The sequence below is a fragment of the Oncorhynchus kisutch genome, linkage group LG13 (assembly GCF_002021735.2).
Source record: "Oncorhynchus kisutch isolate 150728-3 linkage group LG13, Okis_V2, whole genome shotgun sequence".
Lineage (NCBI taxonomy): Eukaryota > Metazoa > Chordata > Actinopteri > Salmoniformes > Salmonidae > Oncorhynchus > Oncorhynchus kisutch.
Genome location: NC_034186.2, coordinates 40,404,780 through 40,423,303, shown reverse-complemented (window position 1 = coordinate 40,423,303; position 18,524 = coordinate 40,404,780). Strand labels below are relative to the sequence as shown.

Here is an 18,524-nt window from a genome sequence, read left to right as displayed (position 1 = left end):
TGTCTACATTATCTTATGTAATAATCGAACCGAAACCGAACCAACCTTAAAGCACTAATCACTCAGCACTATATAGTACATCCACAAGCAATGCCGTGTGGCAGTAATATTTTATTTTATGATCTAATTTGTAAATGAAGAGACTACATCTTGAATTTCAACTACATATCCCACAACTGTCTGTATATTATTAAATTTTTTTCACCCCCTGGCGGGTGACCCCGTGTGGCAAACGTCGTCATTGCGCAGATTCAGTTTGAACCAAAAGCGGAGTGACCTTCCTCGAGAGGAGCAGTACTGAAGCAATAAACTAGTAACCCGTTCCCTGCACTAGCCTTAGAAATGAACAGCAATTTAGCCGGAGATGAAGTTGGGTAAGATGTGATCGCCACCTAATTAATGAGAATTAGTTATATAAGTATATACTCCTTTGCATTTTAACTTCAATCAATGAATTACTGTGATAGATATTACCTGCATCACCACTTTTACTCAGCTAGCTAACGTTAGCTAGCTAGTTGGCGTTTTTATATTTATAACTACTGGTAACTAACGTTAACTAGCTAGTTTGCGAACGTTATTTGACTTTAGCCTAGCTAAGTTAAGAATAATTTGGAAACATGCATGACATTGGTTTAGGTAACTAGATAGCTAGTCAAAAGTAATGTTTACATGGTGTCATTGAATAATTAATTGAAATAATCAACTGTTCAGCTAGTTAGTTAACTAACAACACAATAAATATAAACCGAAACAAGTTGGCTCTCTAGCGTTAGCAGCTAACGTTAACTAGCTAGCAAAGTGGTGAAGTACCAATACGGCACGGTAACGTTAGCCAAGTGTCACTCCTGGTGATATCTTCGTTTTGTGGAGTAGCCAATTTCAAGTTTGATTGAAGTTGACAGAATATAACGTTAGTTAACACTACATGCTTAAAAAATATACCAGAAACTAGTTAACTTTCAATTGTGGCTAGTTGCTGGAGATGGCTAATATTGCGCTGTTACTCTTGAACTTGATAGAGATCTGACTTCAGGGAATAAGATTGAGAGCATTGTAATAATATTGGTTTGATCCGTCAACATTATCCATATCAAATTATAGTTGAAGCAATGGTATCTTACCTATTTTATTTTTTTATAGCTAACGTTGGTTTATAAGATTAACTAAAGTCAAATTTGTAACGTTAGCTAACGCTCTCAAGTTTAATGGATAATTCATGTTTTAGTTATGCTAGCTAAATTAGCTAAGTTAATATCTTCGCTTGCCTGGTTTATGTTAGCTTGTATACGTGGCATAAGGTTTCAAAACAAGACCAGAGGTGTTGTCGGTGCTAAACAAGTCACCCTTATTCCAGTATTTGAGTAGAAAGCAAGGTTTGTTGATATGCATCATCAGCAGCTTAAAGAAATATACCCGCAGTAAAATAACTATCTATTGTGAGGTTACATTACAATTATGTGGCAGTCAGTTTTCACATGTTAACGCATCAGAACCATTTGAGAATGTGTTCCTGTGTCCCAGGAATGATGGACCATCTCAGGTTTTGCTTAAATTCAAAGGAATGCTTTTTTTTCTCGTTTTATAGGAAACTGTTTGTGGGTGGCTTGGACTGGAGTACAACACAGGGTGAGTCAGCTGTCTACTTACCAACCAGTCAATATTAGGCGTATTGCAGTGCACATACTGTTGTGCTTGAAGGAGTACCAAAGGGTGCCATATTAGTGTGTATTGTAATTAAAGTACACATGCAGGATTTTCTCATAGTTGCTCATATCTAGTCTTAAGCGAGTTTGTCTGTAGCTATGGTCCAGAGCCCTTCTCTGTATCATGCTTGATTGGGCAGTGTGTCTTTACACCACTCTCTTCACTCTGACAGTGTTTTCTGAAGTTATGAGCAATAGCCACAGTACTATGAATTTTTGTGCATCCTTCCTTGGTACTTCCTTGGGGCTTTCAATGACAAGAAAAGCAATTATAAGAATTCGATGTGATTGTTATGACAATTATTTGTTGAAACCTCCAAAGATGCATGCTTTTGAATGCACAATGTTTTGTTTGATGTAATGTTTTGTCTGTTTGGACCCCAGGGAGAGAAGCTGCTGCCTTGGCAACAGCTAATGGGGATCTTAATGAAATACTAAATACTTTGCATTCAGTTAACTTTGAAACGCATTACCCATAATGTCAGGACACTAGACTATGTATGTATCCCTAAAGGATCCTGTAACGGATAGTCCCACTCATGTCAATGTCCTCTTTTCTATCAGAAACTTTGAGAAACTATTTCTCACAGTATGGGGAAGTAGTTGATTGTGTCATCATGAAGGACAAAACCACAAATCAGTCACGGGGCTTTGGTTTTGTCAAATTCAAAGACCCCAACTTTGTCCGGACTGTACTGGAGACCAAACCCCATAATCTTGATGGCAGAAATGTGAGTATGCACTTTGCAGCTTGAATAAGGAAAGTAAAATATGTGTCTTATCAATTATGCCTTTTTTAAAGTATTAGAATAATTAAGCACTGCATGGGAATGTGGAATTTTTTTCTGAAGTATTACATATAGATGATACTCTGTGCAAGAGCAAGTAGTAGGGAATTCATGTAAGCCTGGCTCTGAAGGACATTCATGGACATGAAAGCAGGCTGTTTGTCAAACAAGTGTTGCCTCTTCAGATGCCTATTAGTTGAACTAACATGTAACTGCAGTGGGCTGGACATGACATGCTTTGTTTGCTACAAGTTGCTTTATGCAGCAATATGAACAGGTCAATTTTGCCATGGTGAAGGTCATTCTCTTGAAGTTAAACTTTGACTTATCATAATTTGAATTGTATAACACGTAATTTCTTTAATTTGTATGTGGCTGTATTGAGTGGGATAATTCACCAGATAAATTGGAGGGAACATTTGAAGGTGATTTTTCACTGAAGGGTGAGATGTACAATTTCATTCCTTGCCTTCAGATTGATCCCAAGCCATGTACTCCCAGAGGAATGCAACCTGAAAAAGTGCGAACGAAGGATGGCTGGGTAAGGGGCGTATTTTAATTAGTTGGGGCTACATGTGTCCTCTACAGAAATAGGGCACCATGCCTTGGTAGAATGGATTAAATTGTATCCTTTTGGTCCTTTTATAAACTGGGGTCATATCTGCCTCTAGAAATCGCATCTGTCACACTGAAGCATATTGCTGTGAACATGACTTCTACTAATGAGCCTAAAATGTAATTGTTAGACTTTATTATTTTTTTTACTAAATCACTTACAGAGATCCTGAATTGGCTTGTCTCAGTAACTCTGAAGTGAAGGCACTAGTGTGCCCTGATCTTTTGGGACTGGTGTTTGCATTGATGTGATGTGAAGAATTATACCCCAGGGCAGAATGAGAGAACCTAATTTCTTCTCCGCTGTCTGTGACTAGATGGTGAACTTTCTTCAGTGTGATTCAAATGCAAGTTTATTGGCTGCGTACACAGTTAAGCAGGTGTTGTAGCGGGTGCAGTATAATGCTTGTTACTAATGCCTCAAATGAAGGAAAAAATGTCTTAATAAGTACATAAATAATAATGAAAAACTAAAAAACAAATGTTAGAACTAATCCAGATAACAACCCAAATAACACTCAGTAATCCATATGCCACCTAAAATATATACTGAGGATGATATGTAAAGCAGAAGATATTAGTGAGCCGTGTCAAGATTTGAGTATATAAACAGTTTAACAAAAATCGAACATACAGTAGTAGATATTTTAGAATGAGCTATGTGAATAATACACTGAATACTTGGTGTGAAAGAAACAGTCCAGTGTTTGTCTTCATATACATGGGACAGCAGCGTTGGCTGTGAGTGTGGGTGCGAGTGAGTCTATCTTTGTCTTTCACTTACTACATGAGTACTACTCTCTTAATACAGGGGATGGTGTGATTGCTGTTCAACAGTCTGATGGCCTGGAGATAGAAGCTGTTTTTCAGTCTTTCGGTCCTGGATTTGATGCACCTGTACAGATTCTTGATCTGGCTTTGAGATCTCATTCTTTGTTTCAGAAGGGTAGCAAAGCTGACAGCAATAAATCAAAGAAGATATTTGTCGGCGGAATCCCCCATAACTGCGGTGAACCTGAACTCCGGGACTATTTCAATAGATTTGGAGTGGTGAGTCCTGTTAAAATGGTCTATACGCTATTGTATAGCTTTTATATAAAAAAGAATACCTCAAACCGTTTTAAAAGTGTTGCACAGGATCCAATATAGGAACTGCTTAATGGAAGTAGTATTTTCTGTTAAAATGCCATGAATATGAGGAGAGGATATTGATAGAATGTGTTAGTTTTCCAACTGAGAGATGCATGCAATGGCAATACTAGCATTTTTTCCCCTTGTATCCTAATGCAGCCCATGTTCTCCTTTGTTGAATCCAAGGTCACAGAGGTGGTAATGATCTATGACGCGGAAAAACAGAGGCCCCGAGGTAAAAGCTGATCCCTTTTTTTTCTTCCGTACCTCCCATCTCTAAATCTCATGACAAACTATTCTGACTCAAAGAGAGTAAGCTGCATTCAATCCACCCCCCCCATATGCTCAATTATAGCTAGACCCACCTGTGTCTTCTGGTGGAACATCTTGTTCGTCATTCATTCATTCACAGGCGTTGTAATGGATGCCACCCTTAAATACGGAAAGCTTTCCCTGTGCAGTCCTATTTACATGGTGAGGAAGTTTAGAAAGTTTGCAGGCATTTCAAACATCTTGACTTTGTGTGACCGGATCAGCTTTTGATGCATTTAGATGTTTTATTAAGGGACATGCTAACACACTATAGTATTACATGTAGTTTGAAATAAATTGGCTTCATCATGACGACTATACTTGAGTACAGTATCTTGATATTCTTTTGTGGTATTATTCAGGCTGCAATGAAATGGATTGACTAATTTAAAACTTTGACCATTTGACAAAAGTGTTAACATTTGTCTTTTTTGAGTACTTTGAGTTAAATGCTGAAATGGCAGAACTTCACCAGCATAGTGCCCGATTATTATAATTTTTTAAATTAAGGACCTATAAAATCTGCAATACGGAAAACGTGGACTCAATCCAGACACATTGGAATTGAACAATATAACTTTGTTTGGTAGCGAATCAACTAAATGTATTGAAAATGTATTAATTAGCCCAAGTTTATCATAAGACATGAACAGAATGCATCAGTGGTTCGTATTTCCTGCAACTTTCTGAAGAGTCAACGAGAATTCCCCATCTGTGTGTGCAGTGCGCGCAGCTACCATTTTGCGTCGCGGTTAGCGATGATGCTAATGAACAATCTTCTGATAGATGGAAAGGCTTTCCCAAAAACCTTCTCAATTAAATGTTAACTACATGGTAGCCTATGCTTACCTGGCAGAATGCTATGTCATTATTATTTGCATCAATCCAGTGGATATTTGTTTTGCAAACTCTACCATCATGTGTACTACAAAAACATCACTAAACGGAATCTTACTAGGTGCCCACTGGAATTAAAGGGTAAGACATTTCTCAAATTTTTCCCAGAACTCAAAAGTGGTCTCCTGATGTGGTTTAAGCATTGTTGTGGACTTATAACATCCAGTTTAGTTTTTTCTATTAGTGCGATTTTGAGAGGGAAAACCTGAAGAAGCTGGGGAAAGGAATTCCTTATGGCCCTAAATTATGCAGATGCAGTTCACTTTTTTTTTCAGTCGGTTGACATTTGAAATTGTTTTTAAGAAGAAGAGATTAAGGAGTTTCATCTGGTAAATTAGTTGATAGTTAGGCTGCGTTTACACTGGCAGCCCGGTTTTGATATTCTTTCCACTAATTAGTCTTTTGACCAATAACATCGGATCTTTTCACATCAGCTCATTTTCAGATCTGATTGGTCAAAAGACCAATTAGTAAAACATTTGAATGAGAATTGGGCTGTAAACACACCCCTAGAATGATGGTCAGTTAGCTCAGAACTGTTTAGCCTAGATGTAGGTTACATTAGGTTGGGTAGTTTGCTCAGAGCTGTTTCTTCTGCACTTGTCCCACATAGCAATGATCCAGCAGTCAATGACTCCTGTCATTTATTACCTCTCTTCTACTTCAGTACCCCTTGATCTCTTTGGGGAGACAAGCAGAATAGTTTGTCATCCGAATTTACACGATGTTGCACAGCAATGACATTAACATAATCAAGTATAATATCCAGACTTTTCTGTTACTAAAATACTTTTAAACATTCAGTATTAAGCTAAGTTTTCTTTTGTTAAATTTAGACTTTGGATTTAAAATATATATATATATATATTAAGTGTTTTCCCGTATGTAGAAAGTTAAGTATTTTTGTAAGTATAAGCCCTTCCTATTTGAATTTTTCTGTCCTTCTCCATGAATGGTTTGAATGTGATTAACGGTGTCTCTTAAGATTTGTCTTTTCTCCTTTAGGTTATTGTGTACTGAGTGGTATCACAGAGGTACAGGCCAGATGTTTGAACCAAAAATGGAATGTGCAAGCTGTCAATTTGGGGTGTATACAAAGTTTAGATTCATCATGGTTATGAACCTGATTTTTTTTTTTTGTTGCTCTTCGCACGACATTGGGTTTTTGACACCTTTGTTTTGGGTAGATTGTCTAGGAATGTTTGCTTGCAAATGCTTAAACTAAGTTTTGAATCTAGATTAAGGACAGGTCATCGATGGATGATATTTATAGTTGTAGATCAGGCGGCTTGGGACAGCTTGAAATAATATTAGCGATTTTCAAATTCTCGGTTGTCTCAAAGGACATTTAATTGGAATCAGGTTAGGTCCCAGAGTGGAGATTTTCTCACAACCCAATTCTGCCACTGGTGTGAGTTTATCAAAATGAAACTAGTTCACTGTAGTGGGCTATTGCTGCTGCTGCATAACTCAAGTACTGTGGAAAGTTTTTATCACCACAAAAAAAATCACAAGACTTTATCAGAACCAGGACATTTGCCAATGTTGGGCTTCTAAATGTACAATTAAATGAAGGATTCCATTACAGTGCTGTATATTCATAGGTTCAGCTAGAATAACTTTTAATATCATGCAGGGACTGTAGTCATTGGGATGAATGGTGTTTTTGCTTGATATTGCTGGTGCTAGAAACAAGCATTTCGCTGCATCTGCAAAACTGTGTACACCCCCAATTAAAGTTTAGATTTGATTTGTTAGAATAACCCAGGCTCTATGCAGTTCAATGGAAAGCCATGAGAGGCTTCACAGTCAATCACCTTATCAAAGCCTTCATTTCAGGGTTTTGATTTTGTACAGTAAGAGTTGAATACTTACACCATTGGGTTTTTCACCATGTTTGACGGGAACTTTGTTTATCCCCCATGCAAACTCTTGACAGCATCATTAGTTATTACTTACACATTTCGTAAGACAAAATGGCCTATATCTTTGTGTTGCTGTTGTAAGCAATATTGTAATTTCCCATTTAGGCTTATCCTGGCTGACTCTAAACATAAAACCACATTTGGGAAAACTTGAAAAAGCTTTAGACATTGTACAGTTTCTGTTTCTCCATTTTTTGTTTTGTTATGCATTAACAATGGATGCTGCCAGATTGTGCTGCACAGCAATATACCAAGGGGCAGATCAAGTTGGGGTTTGGATGAAATGAACTAACATCAATACCGCTGGGCCAATTGGCACCCAATGCATACATGAATGCTCTGAAACCACTTAAGTGTCATGAAATCTATATAGTTTTCATATTCCTCAGTAGTTCAACTGACTGCACTAGATATAAATATATTACAATTTGATATATTACATTACATTTTCAAACCCCTATATAATACAGAACAAGGAGACTTTGCTGTGTTAGAAGTTAAAAAAAAAAAAAAAAAAAACAGCTGAAACCTTAGTTGTTCATGGAAAGGATTGGTGCAAAGTTTATCTTGTGCCTCAGGCCTCAAACTTCAGCTTGTGTATCGCTACAAGTCAGTGACATCATCTGAACCCCACGAGCCTCCAGCTCAGTCTTGATGGATCCTTGTCTTGCTGAGCACAATACTGTTCTTCATCTTGTGTTGTCACAACACCCTGCTACCTTGATTCACTCTTGGTCGTTGGCTAGGTTTTGGATTTATTACTTTCGAGGCCGAACAATCAGTGGACCAGGCTGTCAACATGCATTTTCACGACATCATGGGCAAAAAAGTGTGTAGTTGTAGTTTTATTTTACCCTCAAGATCAAACTGAGGCTTGGGTGACGTGATGCATTGTTCGCTGCTGTTAACTTTGAGTTACAGCTCTTATTTTCAGGGGCCACCAATGAGATTTGAAGGCCTAAAGCTCTTATAAACTCCATATTTTAATGACATGGCTGAAGATTTTCCTAAAAGATCAGGTCACAATTGTTTTCTGGATCACGTAACATTTCAATGGCCTGGTTGACCTTGTACTTGTTGTAAAGAATACTTGGTCACCCCTCCTGAAATATTAGTGACAACTTCTGTATTCGCCCAAGGCTTTGTTTATTTTGACCTCTCCTTTAGGTTGTAAAAGTTATTCGATATCTTACTTCAAACAATACTTGCCCTGGCTTTGGAGATTCAAGGGAGTGGCCAGTTTTGGAGCATATAATGGGGGATAAGAGTTTAGCCTAAAATGCTTTATTTTACCACAGAGAAATCACCTAAAGGATTGGTCTTGTTCAGTTCTTTTTTTTTCTTTTTTGATTATTTTGTTGGCAGGTCACTTACTTTTTGAGTTATTTGATATATTTCCTAAAGAACCTAAATTAAGTGACCCCAGTTTAAGAATCTCCATACTGTGTCGACCACATCTGAGAACCAAAATGGGTGGGCCTTTTTCTAGGGCTGTCTATTCACACCGTCTTTTAAGCCTCTATCATCCACTACTTCCTTCCAGTGGCAAGTTCTTAGATAATTGGGTGCCTGAAGCCACAGTTCTGTGATACCAGTAGTTTTTATTTTATTTTTTATATTCAGTCATGAATGATTTGTAGTTTTATCATAAACAATTAGCATAACTACTTCTGGGATGTCCTTTCCTATAGCATTCATTATCTTGACAAAATTAATTTGGAAAATTTGCATTCAATAGTGTGATTACCCCCCCCCCCATTTTTCATAGTTGAACTCAACCCATGTCTGTTCATAATTGATGTATGGGACCCTACCTACTTTATGCTATCCTCTTACCGACTCCTTGACTGTCCTGATTTCCAGAAGGAATCTTGGCTTGATCTTGAGTTGACATTACCTTTGGCTTAGACTTGAGGGAGGCAGGGGATATAAGTTACAAAATTAGAAAGTGGAGCACATCAAACTGTGGGACAAAATCCCAGTTCCGCTGTTGGGTAGTGTATTGAAGTCATGGTATCCATCACTCCCAGCCACGATGCCCGTGGGAGAAGACCTAGGTAGTTGTGCTATAGACGGAGGGCCACTCGTGGAAACGTGCTTGTAATTAGGTCGACAGAGAAGAAAGAGGCGAGGCAAAGAAAGTGGCACCGCCTTAAAGCAGGGGGAAAATTGAGATTCATTTTGCAAGGTGACTCCAATAACTCAACCTCCATAGAGCCTAGTCTATTTCTGTCTAGTCCGATCCTGTTCCCCACCATGTAGTTTTTAAACCCATTTGTCGCTCTGGTAAACTGCTGGTATCTCTGGCTGGCTACAACAAGTGAAGCTACTATTTTATAGGGCAGATAAGGGATGGTAGCCTCACAAACCATCTGGTGTGATACAAAATGATTTGGCTTTTCAACCTCATTGAACATTAGTCCAGTCCAATACCAAGTGCTTCTATTCTGTGTGAGATGAGCAAATCAGATGGGTATTAGTCAATTGAGCACCATTGCCATTTTCTCCATTATCTGACACTGTATGAAGATTCATTTTTAAATTGACTTATGACTGTCCATTTCTATTGTCTGCATGTTTTACCTCTTCTGATATATATATATGATACATTTCTTTGTACATCCATCTCCCTCTGAAGTTCTACTACAAGTTAAATATAATTGAGATTCTTTAAACGTTAGCTGGGAAAAGGTAAGTCTTTACCTTCCGATAAATGTTTATCAAAGTTAAAGGGCACAAAAACAGGAAATATGAATATGTTTCTCAGACTGATTTTTGTAAAATGTATGACATTTTTGCACCATTTTGAATCAATTGCTATTTTATGCTTTATTCAAAATTATTTAACCAACAATTAAGCAATATCTTATTGTGACTGAAGTACCTGAGAAACATATTGTTACACAACTCCCCTTAAAGTATTGATCAGCATTAGGCACAAGTGTAATGGCCCCGATAAGATGTAAAACTGAAACACTCTCAAGCTGATATGTTGAAGAGAAATATTAGTAATGGGTGAGATCAGGTAAGGAAGGTATTTTGGTGATAAACTACTGGTCTTGCAAATTGTGCCCTCCTTGTCCTTTGTCCAGGTGGAAGTGAAAAGGGCTGAACCTCGGGACAACAAAGCTCCTGGCCAGTTTGAACCTAACCAATGGGGACCCAGAGGCATCCTGAGTGCAGCCAATGGTTGGTCGGCACAGCCTGCCCAGGGCTGGCAGCAGAGTTATGGGCCTCCGGGTGAGTCGGAGACCAGCCAGAGCAGAGAACCTGGCTCGTTCTGTCAGACCAGGAACATGACATTCTATTATACCTAGGAGAAATATAGTATTGCAAACTTAAAATTCCTGATTGCTTTTTTAAATAATATTAACATTGTATTTCTAGGTCCACATTGAAACTTTACTTTGAGGAATGATCAACGTACTATAGTTACAAATTGCATATTGAGGAATTGTTTTTGTGCCAGCAAAATACTAAACTATTTTCTCTTTTGAAGGAGTTTGGGTGTCTACAGGCCAGCCCATGGGTATGTTTTGTCCTTGAATCACTTGATTGTTTTGGATATCTCGCACTAACTAGCTTTTTAAAAATAGTTATCTATTGTCTTGTGATGGTTAACTTATCAAGAAAGTATTGTGTCATAGACAATTGCCTTGCACTTTATATTTTCCATATTGACGAATTGGGTAATGTCAGTTAAGCACCAGTGTTATCACGGTGACAGCTGGGATACCTGAGGGCACTCTAAGTCCATTATCTGTCTCTAGAGGGAAATTATCATTATTCTTAACACTCTTCACCCTTGCTTAAGTCTTGTATCATACCACCCTAGCGGTGAAAATGTTATCTAATATGCAGTCTCTACTGACGGTGGGTTTCAACCAGGATATATCCAAGACTAAAAATGTACCAATAGACACCTGTCATCCCATATTCAGTAACTGTTGTGTTTTCTCTGACTCAGGTGGGTACGGGCCCCCTTTATCTGTGGGCCGTGGAGCTCCCGTCCAGGCCCCATCACCGTTCAACGCATTCCTCGTCACAACGACCCCGCCGGGGGGGTTTGGTGCACCTCAGGCCTACGCTCAACAGGGATACAGCACACCACCTCAGTTCGGTCAGTATCTGCAATGTATTGTTGTCATAAGAAAAGCATTTTTTCTATTTATGTAAAATGTTTTTGTTTTTTCATATTGCCACTATTGCAATTAACAATATTATGTCCCCAAAAATGTGTGTTTTGTAAAAAAATTATTATAATAATTGCTTTATGATTAGTGTTTGCACATATGTACAAATTCCTCCACAAAAAACTTAAATGTCAGCACGAGTTTCAAATGCGGGCATCGTTAAGTCAGGTAAAAAATGGAGGAAAATCATTTCAACACCAGCTTTGTCTCGAAGAAATGAATAGCTCGTCTGCAGCGCTAACAATAATGTAACACCAACAGTAACACGCTTAGAGTTCTCAATTTTTATCTTCACAAGAACGTTAAATATCGTCTTCACAATATATCATTTTTTAATACCACCAGTATATGATTACATTCTAATATCGTCCAACCCTACTGCCTAGGCTGACAAAGGTTGTATGATTATTTTGATTATAATAAAATGGAAATATATCTTACAGGTGATCTTTCATAGTTCAGAATGTACAGCATAACTACTCTTCCATCTGGCACTGGTTTAGGGTACAGTTTTGGCACGCCACAAGGTGAGCAGTATGCCCCACAAGGAGTGCCGCCCCCGCCCACGACTCCGGTAACAGGGCCGCTAGGGTTTGTTCCAGCTACAGCACCTACTCAGGACATCAGCAAAGCACCCACGGGACAGCCAGACTTCCCTTACAGCCAGTATGGTAAGTAGAGCCTCCATGCATTCCCTAGCCCCACCCTCAGCATTGCTGTTATTATGGCTTATACTGGATAGATCCATTTTGTTGGATGCTTTATTGGGTCAAACAACCCCTCCTCCCTAGCCTAAGCTCATTACTACAACCCTAAAACAAGCAGGAGCTCGCCCCTTTGGTACCATGTAGCTTTAACGACGACATATGCACACTTGCATACATATATACCCCCCCACGGCTTGGCCACGAAGATACTATAGAAGTCCCACCATACCCAGGACTCTTCAGTGTCACCTTTTTTTAGAATATTCCAGTTAGGGCTGTGTAATGATGTGGATGGGTAACCAATGATAGGTTTGAATTAGATCCTCCTACCTAGAAATCTTGTTTTTGAGAGGAGTTGGAATGTCCACCAAACTGCAGATAGACCAAGGAAGATATTGTATTTTACTGGCAAAGGTTACAGGCAGTTTGACCAACTGTTCTATTTTTGTCATTGACTTGGCTGGCTTTTCTCTCCTGGCATGAGCTCCATGGTGTCGATGGATCCTGTAGATTATTTTTCTCCTGAGAGTAATAGGTTTCAGACCAATCTTTCCCCACAAACAAATATGAAAGCTTATATGAGAAGACTGAAGGCACTGTATCAGGATTTTTTTTCAATTCCTCCAATTATATTTATTGTACCATGTTGGGTACAAATCCAGCATTGTCATCAACTGAGGGGCTCTTGCATAATTAATTTGTCCTTAGTGAACAAAATGCCTTGGTAAATCCTTGCTTTTTGAAAGGTTAATGTATGTTGCTTAGTTAGTTAATTCTGTCTCCCCCTCCTCGTCCCCACTGGCATTTGTCAGAGTGAACAAAAATCTGTGGGGAGAGACAGACCTAGATATCTTGTTTTGTTAATAGCTCTTATAAGTGTATAGATCTTCAAAATAGTACAGTGCATTTGGAAAGTATGCAAACCCATTGACTTTGTCCACATTTTTTCGTTACAGCCTTATTCTAAAATAGATTAAATGTTTTTCCTATTCAATCTACACACAATACCCCATAATGACAAACCCAAAACAGGTTTGGGAAATTTGAGCAAATCTATTCAAAATAAAGAACAAATACCTTATTTACATTAGTATTCAGACCCTTTGCTATGAGACTGGAAATTGAGACCGAATTGTGTGTCAACACAGATCTGGGGAATTATACCAAAACATTTCTGCAGCATTGAAGGTCCCCAAGAACACAGTTGCCTCTATCATTCTTAAATGGAATAAGTTTGGAACCACCACGTCTCTTCCTAGAGCTGGCCGCCCGGCCAAACTGCACAATCGGGAAAGAAGGGCCTTGGTCAGGGAGGTGACCAAGATCCCGATGGTCACTCAAAGAGCTCCAGAGTTCCTCTGGAGATGGGAGAAGCTTCCAGAAGGACAACCATCTCTGCAGCACTTGACCAATCAGGCCTTTATGGTAGTGGCCAGACAGAAGCCACTCCTCAGTAAAAGGCGCATAACAGACAGCTTGGAGTTTGCCAAAAGACATCTAAAGGACTCTCAGACAATGAGAAACCAGATTCTCTGGTCTGATGAAACCAAGATTGAACTATTTGGCCTGAATGCCAAGAGTCATGTCTGGAAGAAACCTGGCAACATCCCTATGGCGAAGCATGGTGGCAGCATCATGCTGTGGGGATATTTTTCAGCGGCAGGGACTGGGAGGCTCAGGATCGAGGGAAAGCTGAACAGCGCAAAGTACAGAGATCCTTGATGAAAACCTGCTCCAGACCACTCAAGACCTCAGACTGGGGCGAAGGTTCACCTTCCAACAGGACAACGATCCTCAGCCAGAGCCCGGACTTGAACCCGATCTAACACCTCTGGAGAGACCTCTGTTTAGAGAAATGGTAGAAACTCCCCAAATGCAGGTGTGCCAACTAAGCTTTTAGCGTCATACCCAAGACGACTCAAGACTGCAATCACTACCAAAGGTGCTTCAACAAAGTACTGAGTAAAGGGTCTGAATACTTATTTAAATATGATGTTTCAGTTTATTTTTAATACATTTGCAAACATTTCTAAACCTGATTTTGCTTTGTCATTATGGGGTATGGGTGTGTAGAGGGGGGGGGGGGGGGGGGTCAAGACAAGAGGTCTGAATACTTTCCGAATGCACTGCATCAGTTGAATATATCCCTGTGACTGTCAGTTGAGATTCCCATCTTGTTCAGTGTTTCATGCTTGTGCTTTGCCTACCCATCCTGCTCTTTACCGTTAGCATTAGCTGCCTACTTTAGAATTGTTTAGTAAGGTAACCATAGGCGGCAAAGGGCATTAGCAAGTAGTGCCCCCCCCCCCCCCCCATTCACCCTATATGTTTGTAATTCCAGGTGGATGTGTGCAGTGATGGTAGGAGTCTTAAGAGCAGGCAGTCAGTGGGAGTGTAATAATTAAGTGTTAAGCCAAGCCATAGTGGCAGGTCTAAGAAGGCGACAATGTTAAAGTGGACTATCTGGGTTACGTCAACCTAGTCTCCTCGTCTCCCTGATAGGCCTGAGTATCTACCCTCAGGAGCCCTCTTCCTACGGACCAACGCGTCCTTCTCACAGTAATGGTCAGGATGTGCAGGGAGGAAGTAGTGCAGGTAGGTGTGAGCATTGTCTTTTCCAACCACCAGAAGTAGAGTTCAGTATAAAGTCGTATAGCTGCTACGTTCCTTTGCGTCCCTTTCCCCCTGTATGTGCTTTTGTATGTTTGTGCATACAAAGTACATACTTCTAGAGTAAACTAAAATACAGCTACGGTATTCAATGATTTGAGATTGAGATCTTATTGCGTGACCATATCTCATAATATGAATAATAAATCAAATAACAGGGTTCCATGCCTGTTGAATGTTAATGTCTCATTTCCTATCATAGCTGTAGTTTATTATACCAACAACACCTGTGTCCTCAGATTTGTTTGTCCTCTCTCACTCTGCCTTTTCTGGTAAAAAAATATATATATATTTAATTGTCAAAATGTGTTCATGGTATACTATAATTAACGTTTTTATTTTGCTCTCTGTTGTTGAAAGTGTTAGCAGACAATTGTTGTTTTTTCCCATATGCTGTCCTCTCCTTTGACAGATAAAAGATGATAATCAGAGGAAAGTTTGTATGAAGAAACAAACACTTGTGGATGGTGAATGAATGTCCGATATCTATTTGATTTCTGTTAGGTCTGCTCTTCCACATGTTTCTTCCAGCCTTGTAGCGCTTTGAGCACCTTGTGGAAAAGTTTGCTTGTGTTCTACCATTTTCTGTTTCATTTCTTTTCTTTTTTCGTTACTCTGTACTGTCCGACATGAGTTGGAACTGTTCAGCCTGATCTGCACTGAACGTCTATGCAGTTCTCTGCTTCTCCGACTACAGTGGATTGCAGGGAGATGGAGCCATCCAGTGTCTATTTAAAAAAAATATATATTTTTTAAAAAACTGTTAAGCATTTATACTGTTTTCCTTTTGTTGATTCCTCTCATAACAGTTCAGATGACATATTTTGAATCCTAAAAATAATAGACCAATTAATTTAAACTGGAAGCACTCATTCTTAACTGCCTAACCAAACTCCCATTTTTGGTTCATGGAGGGTCATGAAGGAAGGAAGACTATATTTAACATGAACATTAAAAGCCCTGAAACCATGATCAATGCTGTATTTATTTTGGGTAAAATAAGGGACTTTCACCTAGCTGGTTGGAATCTGTTTGTTTATGAGCACCATTTATGATTGTGATAATGAACCCCTCTTCCCTGTTCTTCACCCACCCCCACAGGTTATGGTCAGGACCTGAGTGGGTTTGGCCATACTTTCACAGATCCCAGCCAGCAGACCGCTTCATACGGGGCACCAACAGCACAACCGGCGGCGGGCCCCCAGCCTACAGCAGCCGCTTTTGCTCGAGGACAGAATCACAACGTAACGGGCTTTCATCCATACCGACGCTGAGCGTCTCCGACCGCCACAGCGCTCAGTTCTAAAGTCAGGGAAATGTGTTCTGGTCATAAGCAAAACTGGATTTCTCTATTTGTTTTTTGGAACACAAATTGACACAATTTGGGGGGAAAAGTGAACTCTCATAAAACCAGGGATTCCAATTTACTTCTGTTACAATGTCACATGATGTAAAAGTTGATTTTTGCATAACCTTTCTTTCAAATGTTGAAATGAAAAGAACTTTGTTTCTCCCCACATGTTTTAAAGTAGGACTTTACTACTTTGCAATAGGTTTTGATTGTCTGGTCAAACACTAGCACAGAGAATATATATATATATATATATATATAGAGAGAGAGAGAGACATATGTATATTTATGCCAGATACAGAACTGAAAACAGGGTCTAAAGTTCTCAGCTTTAAATTTTAGGGAAAATGTTTTTAATTTGGTGGATTGTGTTTTTTCTGAGTCTTTGTTTTAAAGTTTGGAAAATATGAATATATATTATACACAAACTGCAATTTTTTTAAAGAGAATTTTGTACGAAAAATGTACACTGCTTGTTTTTTTATTTAAAGATGTAGACTTCCCTCAGGTGGCTGTTTTTGAGTGCATTTTGCACTTATGCAAAAAGAAAGGAATTTATTTCAAATAAATGTTTTAAAGATATCCTGCCTCTTGTTGCTGCCAATATTAGAAATGTGTTCCTAATGTTTGATATGCTTGGTGTATATTCTGTTTAGGATCCCTTTACACAATTTTGGGGGGGAATAACATGAACCATCAAGGGGTAGGCTGTGTTGTTTCTGGGGTGGCGACAGTCTATGGGGAAAATAACACCCATGGTCATTTTCAAGGTTTAAGTAGAATGACAATCATGGACCAGGTTCCCTCAATATCAACAAAAACCTGAACATGTCAAACCCAAACGGGTTGGGCCCTCTAAAAAAAAAAAAAAGATATATTTGCGTACACATAGGCCCCTCAAACTCAACTCTGGACCTCGTAGCCAGTTCCACGGCTCTTTTTTTTTCTCCGTTCGCCTCTAATCGGGTACAGATTTCGAACTGGGACACCAGGTAGGTGCAATTAATCCGGTACAACTGAAAAACAGCTGGCTCTGGACCTAGTAGATTGAAAGTGTAATACCCCTGATTCATGGTTTTTATCTCCCCAATAAAATGCCTATATAGGCTTTAGCTCAGCAAGCTAACAAATGCATTGTGCAGATTACATTTTCAAACCCACTTGGTCTCACATGGTAAAGCCACAGAATAGCCATTAAATATTATTTTGCCTCAATGCACAGAACTTTTATGTGAATTTTCTCTTAAGTACCATTATATCGAGAATAACGTTGAAATTAAACGTCAAGATTTCGAGAACAAAGTCGCAGTTAAATTTCAAGATTCAACGGTTTGGTTGCATTCCTCCCTGGCTCTCTGCTGTGCAATTTAAAATGCACGAGTTGGAGGACCTGGTGAAACTACTTTAGAATAGGTTTTAGTAAAAAGGAAATCGTTACTCTTTTAGCGACAACCATAATATAAGTATTAGGACCTGGAAAAGGTTGTGCCACAGACTGGGTCTTTTCAGAAGGATTTGTATGATGTGTGTGACAGGTAGTCCCTGTCATGGTGCCCTTCGAATCCGCTACAATGTTATCAACCAGTGGCGGTTCTAGACCATTTCAACTGGGGGGGGGGGGCATTAGTGTCGCTGCATTGCAGGCATTAGCAAGGCAAAATATACCATGTTCATAATCATTAGTGTTCCGAGATGCCACTGTCTAATAACGGATGTAAAGAAAGAATGATAGCAAAAATGTGTTATGTAAGAATTATTTCATACTCCACATTTAGGAGGGCCAGGGTCCACAAGGGGTCCCCTCCCCAGAACCGTGACATATTATGTGGAGGATGCGCGTCCCTGTCGGGCTCAAGGGCTTCCCCCAAACGCCTGCCATGGACCTTGCATAGCCACGGGGCAGGGATTTGGGTAAAGCCCCGTCTGAGACAGACGTTTTACGGTTAATTATTATAACCTAACAGGTCTAGCCACTAGCCTCTATAAGGTGAATTAATGGTAGCCTAAGTGAGCGGTATAGCTCCTATAACGGAGACGATGCCCCTGTTTTTGATCATTTTACGCATCCATTACTCTCATCCTTGAAGACATCCCCGATAGATGACAGGAGATTTTAGGCTAGGCTACCATACCAAATAAGTATCGTCAGATCAGTGATTATTTATTTATATATAGGCTATTATTATCGATCCTTATTGATCCAGGCCTATATTTAGATATATTATTAAA

General features: G+C 39.3%; 1 protein-coding gene across 3 annotated transcripts; it reads left to right on the top strand.

Moving 5' to 3' along the window:
- Window positions 1–236: 236 nt before the first annotated feature.
- LOC109902394 (DAZ-associated protein 1) lies at window positions 237–16,877 on the top strand. Of its 3 annotated transcripts, none has more exons than XM_020498708.2 (13): window positions 237–374; window positions 1,589–1,629; window positions 2,271–2,437; window positions 2,970–3,035; window positions 4,055–4,159; window positions 4,427–4,475; window positions 8,121–8,203; window positions 10,467–10,614; window positions 10,874–10,903; window positions 11,342–11,494; window positions 12,071–12,238; window positions 14,777–14,869; window positions 16,046–16,877. In XM_020498708.2, exons 1-13 carry the CDS (start codon window positions 343–345, stop codon window positions 16,216–16,218), a joined length of 1,308 nt encoding a protein of 435 aa, XP_020354297.1. In that variant the 5' UTR covers window positions 237–342; the 3' UTR covers window positions 16,219–16,877. The 3 variants fall into 3 exon arrangements, with proteins under 3 accessions (XP_020354297.1, XP_020354296.1, XP_020354298.1); XM_020498707.2 differs by having other exon boundaries at window positions 4,052–4,159; XM_020498709.2 differs by lacking the exon at window positions 14,777–14,869 and having other exon boundaries at window positions 238–374; window positions 4,052–4,159.
- The last annotated feature ends 1,647 nt before the right edge of the window (window positions 16,878–18,524 follow it).

What these genes read in the sequence shown, in the direction of transcription:
- LOC109902394 (XM_020498707.2), top strand. Translation starts at nt 343, where the DNA reads ATGAACAGCAATTTAGCCGGAGATGAAGTTGG. An exon ending in ACGACATCATGGGCAAAAAA is followed by an intron (nt 8,204 to 10,466) that starts GTGTGTAGTTGT and finishes TCCTTTGTCCAG; the next exon opens with GTGGAAGTGAAAAGGGCTGA. An exon ending in GTCTACAGGCCAGCCCATGG is followed by an intron (nt 10,904 to 11,341) that starts GTATGTTTTGTC and finishes TCTCTGACTCAG; the next exon opens with GTGGGTACGGGCCCCCTTTA.